The sequence below is a fragment of the Vidua macroura genome, chromosome 12 (genome assembly GCF_024509145.1).
Source record: "Vidua macroura isolate BioBank_ID:100142 chromosome 12, ASM2450914v1, whole genome shotgun sequence".
Lineage (NCBI taxonomy): Eukaryota > Metazoa > Chordata > Aves > Passeriformes > Viduidae > Vidua > Vidua macroura.
Window position 1 is genome coordinate 8,193,902 of NC_071582.1, and position 13,740 is coordinate 8,207,641.

The 13,740-nt window shown below is 40.0% G+C and overlaps 1 protein-coding gene across 6 annotated transcripts in view; it reads right to left on the reverse strand.

The window, feature by feature from the left end:
• Positions 1-13,740, reverse strand: part of RNF111 (ring finger protein 111) — a 42,908-nt gene that overhangs the window by 9,944 nt on the left and 19,224 nt on the right. For 4 of the 6 annotated variants that reach the window (XM_053988409.1, XM_053988408.1, XM_053988406.1 and 1 more), the window contains exons 3-10: positions 12,964-13,090; positions 11,111-11,274; positions 8,238-8,435; positions 7,063-7,382; positions 5,981-6,230; positions 3,697-4,048; positions 1,140-1,265; positions 360-486 (exon numbers count right to left, since the gene is read on the reverse strand). In XM_053988409.1, the coding sequence (XP_053844384.1) occupies positions 360-486; positions 1,140-1,265; positions 3,697-4,048; positions 5,981-6,230; positions 7,063-7,382; positions 8,238-8,435; positions 11,111-11,274; positions 12,964-13,090 (1,664 nt within the window). The remainder of the gene's footprint in view (positions 1-359; positions 487-1,139; positions 1,266-3,696; positions 4,049-5,980; positions 6,231-7,062; positions 7,383-8,237; positions 8,436-11,110; positions 11,275-12,963; positions 13,091-13,740) is intronic. The other 2 variants (XM_053988407.1, XM_053988405.1) reach the window with 1 other exon arrangement.

A 13,740-nucleotide genomic window follows, 5' to 3' on the forward strand; every position in this document is an offset into this window, starting at 1 on the left:
AGAATCAGTGCTAATTCTCAGGCATTGGGTAGAAAGTTGGTACTTTTAACATTCCAAAACTCAATAATCTAAACTTTGAAAATCAGATGCAGAGGGTCAATGCATTGCAATGCAAGTGACAATTTAATTCAAATATATTTCATTTTACAAGAGCTGAAGTTAGAAATGTAGATATCCCTATACTGTCCCCTCTTACTACACAATGGGCCTGTTCAGGCTCCCTTGCTGGGAGTAACACATGGAGAGACAGTGAAATATTTTCAGTTAAGCACTTTGCAGCAACGTACACACATCCATTTTCCTTACAAACAAAATCAAAATGACAAATTATCATAGTTTTCCATAAGCTATCTCCTTACCATTAGAGGAAGAGCCCCTATTTGCAAGTGATGCAGTCGAGGAGGTGCATGGTAGTGGGCCAAGTGAGGATGCAAGGGCCCTGGAGGGTAAGTAGCTGCAGTCACACCAGCTTCAATTCCTAGTTCCCTGTCACATGAATGAAAGTGGCATTACAGCAAAGGAACAGCTTGCCTCCTGGGTACAATCCCACTGCTTTGGAGAGCCTACAACATAGTACAGCTACAACACAGTTTAAGGAAGTTTTTTTTTTTTACCCATATTTAAACTTTGCTGAAGAATCTTCTTATCATAACTAAAAGTTATTTGTAAAACAGCTGTGAAGATTTAGTAGGATAAAAATCTAGACAACTCCACATTTACTGAGCCCAGTAATATTATCCATGTGGAGTCTTCCCGGCAGCACATGCTGTGGGAACAGCAGTTGTCATGCATGCACCAGTTCACTTATGGCCAAAAGTATTTTTTTAAATAATTAATATATTGTGGAACATAATTGCATGCTTCATAAGTGGGCCTGATGCAATTGTAAATAAGTTCAAACAAAGAGGGGAGAAAATATACTAGTCTGTACTACAAAACCTTAAAAACCACTAGAAATGTATTTAAGATATTGAGTACTCCAAATAATATCTCAAAGCCATATCAGCATCTACAGACTTTAAACCACAGGTGCGTGCAGCAGCTTTTAAAACCACAGCCAGCATTATCAGCACTGTGATCAGCACATTATGGTCTCCTGTCCAGAGTCCCAAGGGCTCAAACAGTGTCTGACTGCTCACCAGGCAGATCTCTCCGGAGCTTGTCGAGGATGGGAAGACATAGTCTGAGGCACATGGATGTGATGCCCATGACCATAATTAGGATGCATTCTGTGAGGATGTGGAGGAGGCCGCTCATGAGCACGTCTATAATGACAAAGAACAGCCACAGTTAATTTCACATATTTTTTAGGATGAAGAAACCAACACCCCATAACCAAAATGTTACAGACCAAATGCCTTTAAAATAACTCACCATGCAGTATTTTAATTTCTACTTTAAAGTTATCAATCAATTTAAACACAGATTTCATATTCAAAACCAAACCAGCTTCAGCTACAGTGACCTGCCCTTCACTTGGTAGTCATGACTACAGAGACTGAGAAACTGTTTAATCTAACCTCAAAGGGCAGGTAGGAAATGGAGGGCCACATGACAGTCATGCTCAGATTCAGTGTCATTCACAGCTCTGCTGCAGATTATTTCTAATAAAACTATACTAGCAAGAGTAATTAGGGGAAACTTAACATTCTAATCAGAGGACATTATTCTTGAAACATGTTTGCATCATAGCTCAGGTAAACAGGGCACACAGTTTTTATCCATGCCAGCTGGTACAGAACAACTATGGAATTGAAAAAAACACTTAACTCCTGCTGATTGATTTCTGTTACTTTTCCACTTCCTATTTTACCTCCTTTACCACAGAAAGAAATGGATTAGGATTTTTTCCATTGCTTTCATTGCAAAAAAGATGGTTTATGATTCAATCTAAAAACTTGGATTATAGCAAAAGCAGTATACGTTCTCCAGGTTTAGTACCACCTTAAACTACCTGACAAAGCAGACCAGACATTTTCTAAATGTACACGTCTAGAGAGGCAAAAATGTACTTAAGAGCAAACTATTCTAATCACTGTAAAGTGACACCTCTCCAGAAAAATCTGTCAAGCTGGCATAAATTATGTGAAAACTGTTCATTTTTTGCACTGGTACAGACTAACATGGGAACAGACATATCAGCAGAACATACTTGTAGTCTTACTTCCTTTCAGTTTATCAAGTAACTATGGGGAAAAAATCCAAAATAATACAATTTAATTTAAAAAAACAAAACAAAACAAACATAGCAAAACAATTTCCATAGTTTCATGAAACCTCATCATGTAGACTCATTTTCCCTAAACCAAGTCTTAATCTAAAAGAAACATCTTTAATTTATAGAAATAATGTATAAATGTGAAACTCCTAGGCTGTCCATCCTATGAGCTTTATGGGTGGGTAATTAGACAAAAAATAAACAGAAAGCCCTTATGTTATACAGATGCACAGCACCTTGATACATGACAGTGCATATAAGATTGATTTTGCACATAATTTGAATGAGAACTAGAGGGGTAAAAAAAAAAAAAAGACCAAGGGCAGAACAATTATATAGAGTTACAAACCAAACTATAAGAAGAGAAATATCACTGAGCAAACCGACACTGTCTGACCAAGACTGGTGACTTCAGAGAGAATGTCAAGGAAGAACTTACTATCAAGATTTGCCTACAATTTCCTATACATGTTCATATTCCTATACAAATTCACTAAGCTGCAGAATTGCCAATATTCACAACCCTAATCCCCAAACTGGAAAATGTCCAGATCTGATAAGACAGCTAGCACAATTATTTTTTCCTAAAATGCTACCTTGCTGTCTAACAGCCACTGGCTTCTCTGTCACATGTCATTTGTGGGCAGTTACTGCCTATAGATACTCAACCTGGAAACTGCCTCAAAAGCTGCAGTTAAAGCAGAATCCTCTTTAAGCATTAACTTCTAAATGAGTTTCAAGTTTGTTATGAGTCAAATTTCTATAACAAAGTTAGGAGCAATAACTAGAGAGCTCATTCATGAAATTCTCTTAGATATTTAAACACATTACCTGCAGAATTAAAACAAGCTCAGCTAATCTGTGAATATGAAGCTACTACTGACCTGCTATCTATTGATACTAGTATCAACACTCTAGTTAAGCAACAGTAGTAGCATGTCTTAGTAGCTACATTGCAACATTGACCACATTCCCAGTCTCCTCTTGTAAAGCAAAAGGCATAATAAAGATATGTAAGTATCTAATCTGTATTAAACCCAGTATATGGTCCCTTATGATAATTTGTTCATTTTATTTTAAAGTATTGGTTATATAAAAAGAATCTTAACTGCATCAAGGCAAAACATACTGTCAAGAGACATTTGACCAGAGTTTACAATGTACTCTCCGGGCTGTGGAACTTGAAAAGGAATTCCTGCTTATTATCCAGAGTAATGGGCAAGAGAAACAAGCTCCTCTTATCTTCCATGCCCCCTTCATGCCTTACCTGGAGAGACTATTGAGAGATGTAACAGAGCAGGGTCAGTCCTAATGCACATGTGACTGTGACCATTTGTAAAGACACCTCTTACCATGGTTCAACACTAACAGTTCCTAACCATGCAATTAACAGTTTGAGATTCACATGCAACATTTTACAAACCTGAGGGAAATTAATTATATGTTTAGATATTGTTCTGAGTACATTTGTGACATACGTTGGGTGTTGCATCATTCTTCTTCTCTGGACCTCCATCCTCTGGATCACTTCATGAGGATGTAGCCTCTGTGCTGGAGGTGCTGTAGCAGGGATGTGATGGGATATTGGCTGGTGTGTTGCAGGGAGATGCTGTGGTATTGGAGCAGCTGCATTGGCTAAGGGATGAGTTGGTGGTGGAGGTGGAACAGGATGAGAAGATGCATGAGAGGAGATTGAAGGATGAAAGGGATGCACTGGATGAGGGATAACATAATCCACTTGAGGTGGAGGTTGTGGCTGTGGAGGAGGATTTCCATGAGAGTGAGGACATGCAGAAGCTTGATGGTGAAGAGGTCTGGTCAAGGAAGCATCTGCAATGAAAACATAAGGTGCTTTTAATTTGGTCAATTGCAAGCTTTGACTTGAATTTATTTTAAGTAGTATCGTCACACAGGCATTTCAGAATTATTACATCAGTTTAAACAATAGCAACATGGGAATATGTGTTTATGCAACTTTTAAATAAAGTGATTCTAGAAGTATACCCTACAAGAAATCTGCATTTTCTGCAGCCAAAAGCATTCTGTTTTGTAATACTGGCAAAAAGAAGAAGAAAAAAAAAAAAAATCTGTGTAATATCAACTGGAAAAGGTACATAGAAAGGTCTGGGTTGGAAGGGACTTCAAAGATCACCTTGTTCCAAGCCCCTGCCATGGACAGGGACACCTTAACACCTTCAACTAGATAAGGCTGCTCCAAGCCATGTCCAGCCTGGCCCTGAACACTTGCAGGGAAGGGGCAAACACAGCTTCTCTGGACAAGTTGTGCCAGAGCCTCACCACCCTCACAGGGAGAATTTCTTTGTTAAACCCAATCTAAATCTACTCTCTTCCAGTTTAAACCCATTCCCCCAGTCCTATCACCACAGGCCCTTCTCAAAGGTCCCACTTCAGCTCTCCTGGAGCTCCTTTAGGCACTGGAAGGTGCTATAAGGACTCCCCAGAGCCTTCTCTTTGCCAGATTGAACAATTCTAACCCTCTTGGCCTGTCCTTGGAGCAGAGATGCTCCAGCCCTCTGAGCACCTTCACCTCCACAGACTCACTCCAACAGGCTTGTCCTTCTTGTGCTGAGGAGCCCAAACCTGAAGCCCTATTCCAGGTGGGGTCTTCTTGAGGGAGGAGTAAGAGGACAGAATCCCCTTCCCATATTACTTTACATTTGTTGTTTAATTTTTAAAAGTTTAATACCCGTCTTTCTGGGTTCACTATTCTATTGAGACAATAAAATTTAAAAAAAAAAAAAATCACAATTAAATAAATGATTCTGCTAAAGCAGATCTCAGTGGGGGGATGGGACAAGGGACCAACCAAGGAAAATGAAATAAAAAGCCAGTGCTAGAATACAAAGAAGATGAAAAATATTTTAATAGCAAATCCAGTTTTGAAGTCCAATGTTATTATGGTCACTTATAAGAAAATATTTTACCTTTACCTTGGTCCTGTTCAAAGCCCCTAATTGTTTAAATTATTTCTAAATCTGTGTTTACTAGGCCAGCTCTAGGATCAACTTGAGCAGGCTGGAGTGTACCCCTGCTGCCAGGGCAGCGTGTCAGCACTACGCACAGGGAGAATGCATGCACGGGCTGAGCAGTACTCACAGGGAGAATGCATGCACGGGCTCAGCAGTACTCACAGGGAGAATGCATGCACGGGCTCAGCAGTACTCACAGGGAGAATGCATGCATGGGCTCAGCAGTACTCACAGGGAGAATGCATGCACTCAGTCAGCAGCACTCACAGGGAGAATGCATGCATGGGCTCAGCAGTACTCACAGGGAGAATGCATGCACTCAGTCAGCAGCACTCACAGGGAGAATGCATGCATGGGCTCAGCAGTACTCACAGGGAGAATGCATGCACTCAGTCAGCAGCACTCACAGGGAGAATGCATGCACGGGCTCAGCAGTACTCACAGGGAGAATGCATGCACTCAGTCAGCAGCACTCACAGGGAGAATGCATGCACTCAGTCAGCAGCACTCACAGGGAGAATGCATGCACTCAGTCAGCAGCACTCACAGGGAGAATGCATGCATGGGCTCAGCAGTACTCACAGGGAGAATGCATGCACTCAGTCAGCAGTACTCACAGGGAGAATGCATGCACTCAGCAGTACTCACAGGGAGAATGCATGCACTCAGCAGTACTCACAGGGAGAATGCATGCACTCAGCAGTACTCACAGGGAGAATGCATGCACTCAGCAGTACTCACAGGGAGAATGCATGCACTCAGCAGTACTCACAGGGAGAATGCATGTAGTGGCGGCAGGACGAGAGCGAGGCCTGGGGCGGCGGCTGCGGCTGTGCCACGATGCCCGAGCCGTACCCGTCTATGGCCAGCGCCTGGCTGGGCCCGGCGCCCGCCTGGTGCCCGTAGAGCGCCGTGCGCGACGAAGAGCCAGGACAGCACGGGTCAAAAGCCGACGTTCCGTGGAAAGCGCCGCTGCCGTGGCTTCTGATACCACTGCTGCTCAAGTCTACTGGCAATGCCTGCTGCAGAAACAAACCAGCTTTTTTCAAGCCACTCTTTAGACACTGAAAGCAAGCCACAATCAAACATCAGATTTTAAAATAGAAAAAATAAATACTACCACAAGCAACTGGGATCTGAATTTTGAAGTTGTATGGCTTGACTCTGGAACATTTTAAAAATATAGTTAACATTTCTTATTCCCTAAATTCATTAATCTGGTGAGAGAATAACTTCCCTACACGAGATTCTGTAAAAACCAACCAAACAAAACACCCCAAAAACCCCCACCACCCCCAAAGCAAACTAAAAACCTCAACTAAAACCCCTACAATTGATAAGTTAGATTGATAGTTCTGCATACTGTAACTTCACACTGTACTGTTCTTTCCTATGACTGTATTGTTTTACAGCTGTGATTTAATTACTGAAAAAGTCCTAAAATCAATGCTTTTAGAGGAGCAACTCTTTTATACTTTTCATATACAGAACATTAGACTTGATATTTTTCTTCCCTCAAAGCAGCTCAATGATTTGCATTGCAAAACTACTATGATGGGCAGAATATTTCAAGGTAATTATGTTAGGTTTGCTATGCAGCCACTCATCTTACAGCCATTAAGAGGTCAGCTGTCAATGATTACTTGAAGGATTATGTCTTTCTATAAAATTTCAGGGTTTTGTATTCATGTATATTACAGCTGAATTTTCCCTTTTAGTTCCCTTCTATAATGCCTGATGCAGAGCAAGAGAGTAATTTATAATTCAACATCCTTATCCTACTCTCTCCTATCTGGAACAACTTGAAATCCCAAGTCACAAGGTGTGACTGTGAGTCACAAGGATTAAACATGCCTGCTCGTGGTAACTGGTGCCAGAACTGCTGCTTGCTCCACACGGGGCGGGCACAGGAGGAGGCCTTTCCACAGGGCAGCTGGAGTCACTGAAGGAAGGAGACAGTGGGACAGCTGGGTGAGGGTTGTGGTGGTGATGGTGGTGATGCTGGAAGTGGTGGCCATGCTGCTGGAAGCAGCTTGTATGTGGGTGTCCCAATGCATGATGAGTCTGTGAAGGTCCTCCACAAGGAGAATGCTGGGGGCAGCACGATGGTAGCCTTGGCATGGCCGGAGGGCCAGTTTCCAGTGTTGAATTAGATGCAGCTCTTCTTATTTCATCTTGAAGACAAATATTGAAGTGAAAGAAATTAGTAAAGCTGATCACTATAAAGCAGTGTCTTAAACAGAAACAAAACACCCTGTACCTCACAATTAAGTATTTAACCAATTGAAAACCAGAGCTAGACTATAACAAAGCAAACTAGATACAAAAAGTAATATTTAGCTATACCTGCCAAATGAACCTAAACGGAATGGTTCAGGTGGAAGTACTCATGGCAACTACTGGAGGACATGAACTGACACTTGCCTTATTCTACAAATTTAAGGCACATCATCAGCAGGGAAAGGAAGAAAAATTGTTCCTGTGGTCAGTGTGCAGAGACCTTAAATTCCTGTCCAGCTGTGGCCCACTCAGGTTAATTGTCCCTCAGCACACTTGCAGACAGGGCAGCTTTGTTTCAGTGATGTCATGAGTGCTCTCTGTATATACAGCTCTATTCAGGTCTGTATAAATGTGCTCCCAGGGGGTTATCCACAGCAGGAGATATACTCAAGGAATCCAGATACATCCTTCACTTCCTTACAACACACATTGAAATAACACCTCTGTAACACACTGAAATGAGAGGCTTAATTCCCAGTGAACTACATTCCACCTCCTCAAAAAGCAAGGATGTGGTTTGTTCTGTATAACCAAATCATTCCAACAGGCACAAGTAGAAGGCTCCAGCAAATTTCCTGTATCTTTATGGAGAAATCAGTGGTCTTTTTCAGATTCCTGTCCTCTCAGTTTACTACTGTTAGGTTCAGTACTAGAAGTTCACATGGCATTTAATTTAGAGAATGCTGATTAACTTCCTCTACCTCCCTTGTACTCAGAGGCAACACAACAGCTCAAAGCTTATTCTGTACCTCCAGTTGAAGTGCCAGCAGTGCTGCCACTGGGGAGACTGGGAGTGGTCTCTGGTGCTGCAGGGGGCTGGCTGGTGGAGACATTGGCAGCTGCATCAGAGGCCTGCTCTGAGGTAGATGTACTGGAGCTGGAAGTGGAAGCAGAACTCACGACCTGCGGCTCCACTCGAGCTGATGTGGTTGGCACAACTGTCGGCTCTGGGGAAATAAAAAAAGCTTTTATGTTCTTTAAGCTTTAAAAGTTGCTGAGGTTTTTTTATTGTTGTTACTGCTTTTGAACTATTTTACAAGACATTCTCAATTCTGGCCTTGCCAGAAGCTAAGAAAGTCAGAACACAAAAACCTGACAAGCTTGTGTGTGGAAAGAAAATGAAAATTATCTTTTTTTTCCTCTCATGTGTTTTTTATCTACTCAAGTCTTAATAATTAACATAAAATCAATTCTCAACCAAATCTGACATTTAAGTTTTATTTACTGGATAGAAAAACCCCTACTATAGAAGAGATTAAATTACTTCAGTACTTTATAATAAAAACACTTGCTGATATACTCCATTAATCCACAGGCAAACTACTCTATGATTAAGTATTATCCTTATAACTTTCTACTGTCTATGAAGAACAGAAAAACTTTTCAATCACTCACCAAGAACAGCATAACATCTAAACTAGCAGTACTACTTTACAAACTTCAATCATTCCAGATGCACAGTACTAAAGGCTTTAGCAAGATAAGCTTGGTTTCTAGTCTCAGCACATACTAAAAGCAGATTATCAATATCTGAGACTTCTCTTAAAGGTAGACACCTGTTCATATTACATATTGCAAAGCCAACAGTGAGCAGTATATCTGGAAATCCAAAGCACTTGATGAGTCTTGTCTTTTACTAGATAATTGTAAACAAGTTAAAATTTAAAACTATACTTGGTGGCATAATTAGAATTTCGTTTTGAAAAAGACTTTGACTATAAGTTTGAAATTTTTCTTAAGTAATGAAAGGTAATGACATGACTAAGAATATAAGATACCATAAAAGGGAAGATTATCAGAAACAGCTCAAGTTTTTTTAGTAAAAACATCTGCAGGGATATCAGGGGAGGAAAAGAGCATCAAAAAACTTAAAATACTTCCTTTACACAAAGTCTCAAAATAAAATATGAGTAGGTTTCAAGATTTCTCTCTATATCTAGTAGGAGTATCAGCAACTTAGTGAGCAAAGGAATAAATGTATCTTCTCTCTCACAAATCTTCCAACTCATCACATTAAAAAAACATGACCTGATATCTACATTCAAATTCCTCTTACTTTTAATGTGGCCTTCCAATATACTAATTTTATTTACTTTATGGACAATGTTTTGGGTGAAATGCATTAATGTTTAAATTGAGAAAACAAGAGCAACTTTACAGAACATGTATAGCCTACAATGAGAAGTGATCAGCCAGTGCTCAGGCCAGTGGCCACCTTGAGTTCCCTCAGGCTCAGGTTCCCCACCAGCCCTTACAGACACTTCTGATTCTCCCCTGCCCAAAACAGTGAAAAACAAGGAGCTTGGTCCATTGTCAACTACAAGCTAAGAGAAACTGAATATTTTAACACACTGCCCAGACATTAGCCCAGGAAGACAGAAGGGGTTAGGATCCTTATGCTCAGGGAAGCAGCCAGCCAAGTTTTAAGACCAGTATCTTTGATGAAATAGGTAAAGTTGGGATAAACTGCACAGCTGCCTTTTACAGGGTTAATTCAGAAGTCTGATCATTTAACACCACTTCATGTGTGAAATTTGATGCATAAACCCAAAAATAGTATAGTCCTTAAATCCTGGAAGATTTATCTTGGGCATTTCCTCTAGAAGGCAGCAGAAACAGCCAGTCTTTAACACACATTACGGAAGTGTATTTTAAAAATAACTTGGTTTCTGAAGACAAGACTAAATTCTGTAATAGGAATTTTAAGAGTAAATTAAATCAACAGAAACCTACACTGCACCCCTTCAACAACAGAGCTGTTGGAATATTTCACAGTAAATCCCTAAAAAAAAAAAAAAGAATCTGTACATCAACTCATCCTCTACCTTAAAAGCCATTAACCAACCAAAATTATTCTCAAGCCTTTCTGACTCTCCATCCTGCCCCAAAACCCATGACAACTTGAAGAGTTAGATATTGCATGATAGTAAGCTTGCAATGTACTCAGGGACAGAACCACAACAGGACAAAACTTCTGTTCACATTACAAATAACGTGCACCCAAGAAATCCCCAAAGCCACTACTATCTGCAAATATTAATGTGCAAAAACATACATGAGCTTCAGTTTTTCTTCTCCCAATTTTTTGATAATTGATAAGTTTCTCTTATGATCTTCAGCAGGAATAGAGTTATTAAGTGTCAGCCGGTTTTAATGTTAGGAACAAATGAAAGGTTACAGCTTCAGAAACCTAACACACTTTACTAGTTTAGGGTTGGGCTTTTCTTCTTTTTTTAAAAGTTATTTTTACTTCAAGGCCTGAAAGAACAGTCACTATTCCAAAGCAAAGGCAATGATAGACTTTCCTTTTATAGTGCTACATTGAAGTGCATATTTTTCAAGAAGTAGTTCCAACCTGTTCTGTAATTTCTGCCTGGTGAGTCAGCCCTCAGACACACACCCAAGGCAGCTTTGGAAGAAAAACTGCATCTTTAGATCTAAAAGACCCATTGAAAATGGCTAAACTTTAAATTTTGAAAGGAAGGGCACAAGAGGATTTTCTGACAGGCTTGGAAATCAGATATTCTCATAGAAGGGTACCTTCTATCTGATGCAATTAACTCCAGTGCCCTTACACTGCCCATCCTGCTCCTGGAGAGATTTCTCTGACAACGGAACTTACCATCTTCATCCACAGTGAGGTCCACGACTTCGGCTGCGTTCTGCCTCAGGGGCTGGATGACGGTGGAGATCCTGCTGCGGGAGCGCTGCTCCGGCGGCCGGGCAGCGTGCGAGCTGGAGCTCGGTCCCCAGTGCGATCTCGAGTGGCCGAGCGCAGAACGAGACCTTAACAGAGGGAACACCTTAGCTACTGGCCTGCATTTGGCCATCACTGATCTCTTCTCCTCCTGTCTGAGGAGGTACTCCTAGCTAGGAGATTTTTTACTATTAGAAAAGCATTTTATTACATTGAGGTATCCCGTGACTCCACTTTCACCAAACACACTTAAAAACACTATTGCAGCCTTTACCAGAGAACATAACAAATGCTCAGCATGGAGAGTTTAAAGGTCTTTAAACCACAACCCATGTACATGCAGCTATCTTTAAAAAAAAAAAAAAAAAGAAAAAAAAAATCACTCTGAAACCCTACAGCCATGGCCAGGCAGCAATTATAGCTGAAGTTGTTTTAGCTTTGTAAACAGTAATTGAGGAGTCTCCAAATCCTATACTACTCCTGTGCAGTCTGAAACAACAGGTCTATAAATGATGACAGACCTATGAAGACAATAAAAATTTATAAACATTAAGTACTTCTGCATGTTAACCTGTGACAGCGTACTTTCAGAGGATAAGTTTTATACTTCAAATTTCCAAAATGTCTTGACTGTGCAAAATCTCTGGACCTTTCCCTCTAATATTATTTTGCTCCCTCTCTTCAGAGAACAACCACAGCTTTCTGTGATACTTAAACTAAAATGCAATGTGGCTTGAGGAGTTCCTAAGCCTGTAACCATACCTAAGGAAAGGGATAGGTTTATCTCTGTATTATAACATGTAGCACCCATTCTGTTCAGTTTAGCCATGCAAACCCTGACACTCAAGACAATGATCCTTGGAGTGTGTATTCCCTTTGAAGCATACAGTCTTTAATTGAGGGAACAATATTTTTACAGTCTCATATTTACCATTGCACTCCCAAAAAACTTTGACTCTCCAGTATTTACATAAATTATGTGGCTCTTATTTTCCAATTTGGAAAAACAATGTACTCAGACTTCAGAAATTCAGAAGAGGAAAATGTGAAGAAAAGGGAATGACTTCACTAAAAACAAACAAAACCTGCTGCACAAATCACCATGGAGCTACTGCTGTTTTGGCTGTAGCACTGCAGAAGGTGAGGGAAGAAAGAATTAATTTTTTCAAGTCTTAAGACTATTACAGAAAATACATCTTATGATGCTAGGAATATACAAAGCTGTTTATTTTTTACAAGCATCTAGCTTTAGGTAGGTTTGAATTTGAAGTTTTCTTCAAGGAACTCCACTTTAATAAATTCGGTAAAATCTGAAAATATGGAACAAAACTTCCAGAGATTCTTGGAAGAACAGGAAAGCATATACAGCAGCAGCAGCTTCAAAAAAGTAGGCTGCTTTCCTGAGAAATGCTCAGCTAATCCCTAGATAGTCAACTCAGCCTACACATGCTCTCTCTAGGATCTCACTGTGTAGCTTTGTTTCCCCCAAATTCTGCACATCAATCACACTAATACAGCCACCTCAACCCCAGATGAGTTCAATTCTAAAGCTTTGGCAAACCTGTGCTTTGGTTTTTTTGTCATTACTTTGTTTGGGGATTCAGGATTGGGGTTGTTATTGATTGGGTTTTCTTTTGTTTGGTTTTTTTAATAAAAAATGCGTACTGTGCATTCTGGTTAGCAGTGACATTACCTTATGGGCTTTTAATGGCACAAAGCATCATGACAAACCCAGAGACAAGCAAAACTTTATTAATACAAAGAGGTGCAGATCTCACCTGTAGTTTTCACCAACTGTAACAATCTCCACTTCACTGTCTGTTGAGGTAACATTTATTTCTTCGTTAGCAGTGACTTGGGGAGTGGAGGATGCTTCAATCACCACAACATCTTCATCAATACTTCCTGGTGAGGAAAAAGAAGAAGAAAGTTTCTATGCTTCATTTATACTTCATTCACCAACTGTCATTTTAAGAGATTATTTTTCATAGATTTAAAATATGTAGGCAGGGAATTCCATGGTGTATGTCAAAACCTTAGGTACAACTGTCAAATACACAACCTAATTATGAAAGGGAGCAATTCTGCTGTAAATACTGAAGCAAAAAGAAGGAAGGAGACAGAAGACAGTGTGGGATAGGTATGCAAGCTTGCATTACAAGCATTGAAAACAATTGCAATGAATTTTATTATCTGTAACACCAACAAAATTCAGTCATTTAATATAAAAACAGAACAAACTTACAAGCTAGCAAAGCAGTAGTGGTTTGTTACCACTAATAGCTTTTAAAAAAATGTTTTTATAGGTATCAGTCTCACAGCTAAACATTGACAACAGAAGAAAAATGATCCACCAACTAGTTTATACTTGCAACAAAATTAATCTCTTGGTGTTTATAAACACCTTTGTATCTAGACTTTTTGTGGCATTCACAATCTCTACTACACAGAGGAAGATAAAATTAAACTAAGAATGATAAAGAAAAGCAACCAAAACCCCACAAAAGAGACAAGTTTACTTAAGAAACAACTTCCACTTCAGGAATAACAGTTCC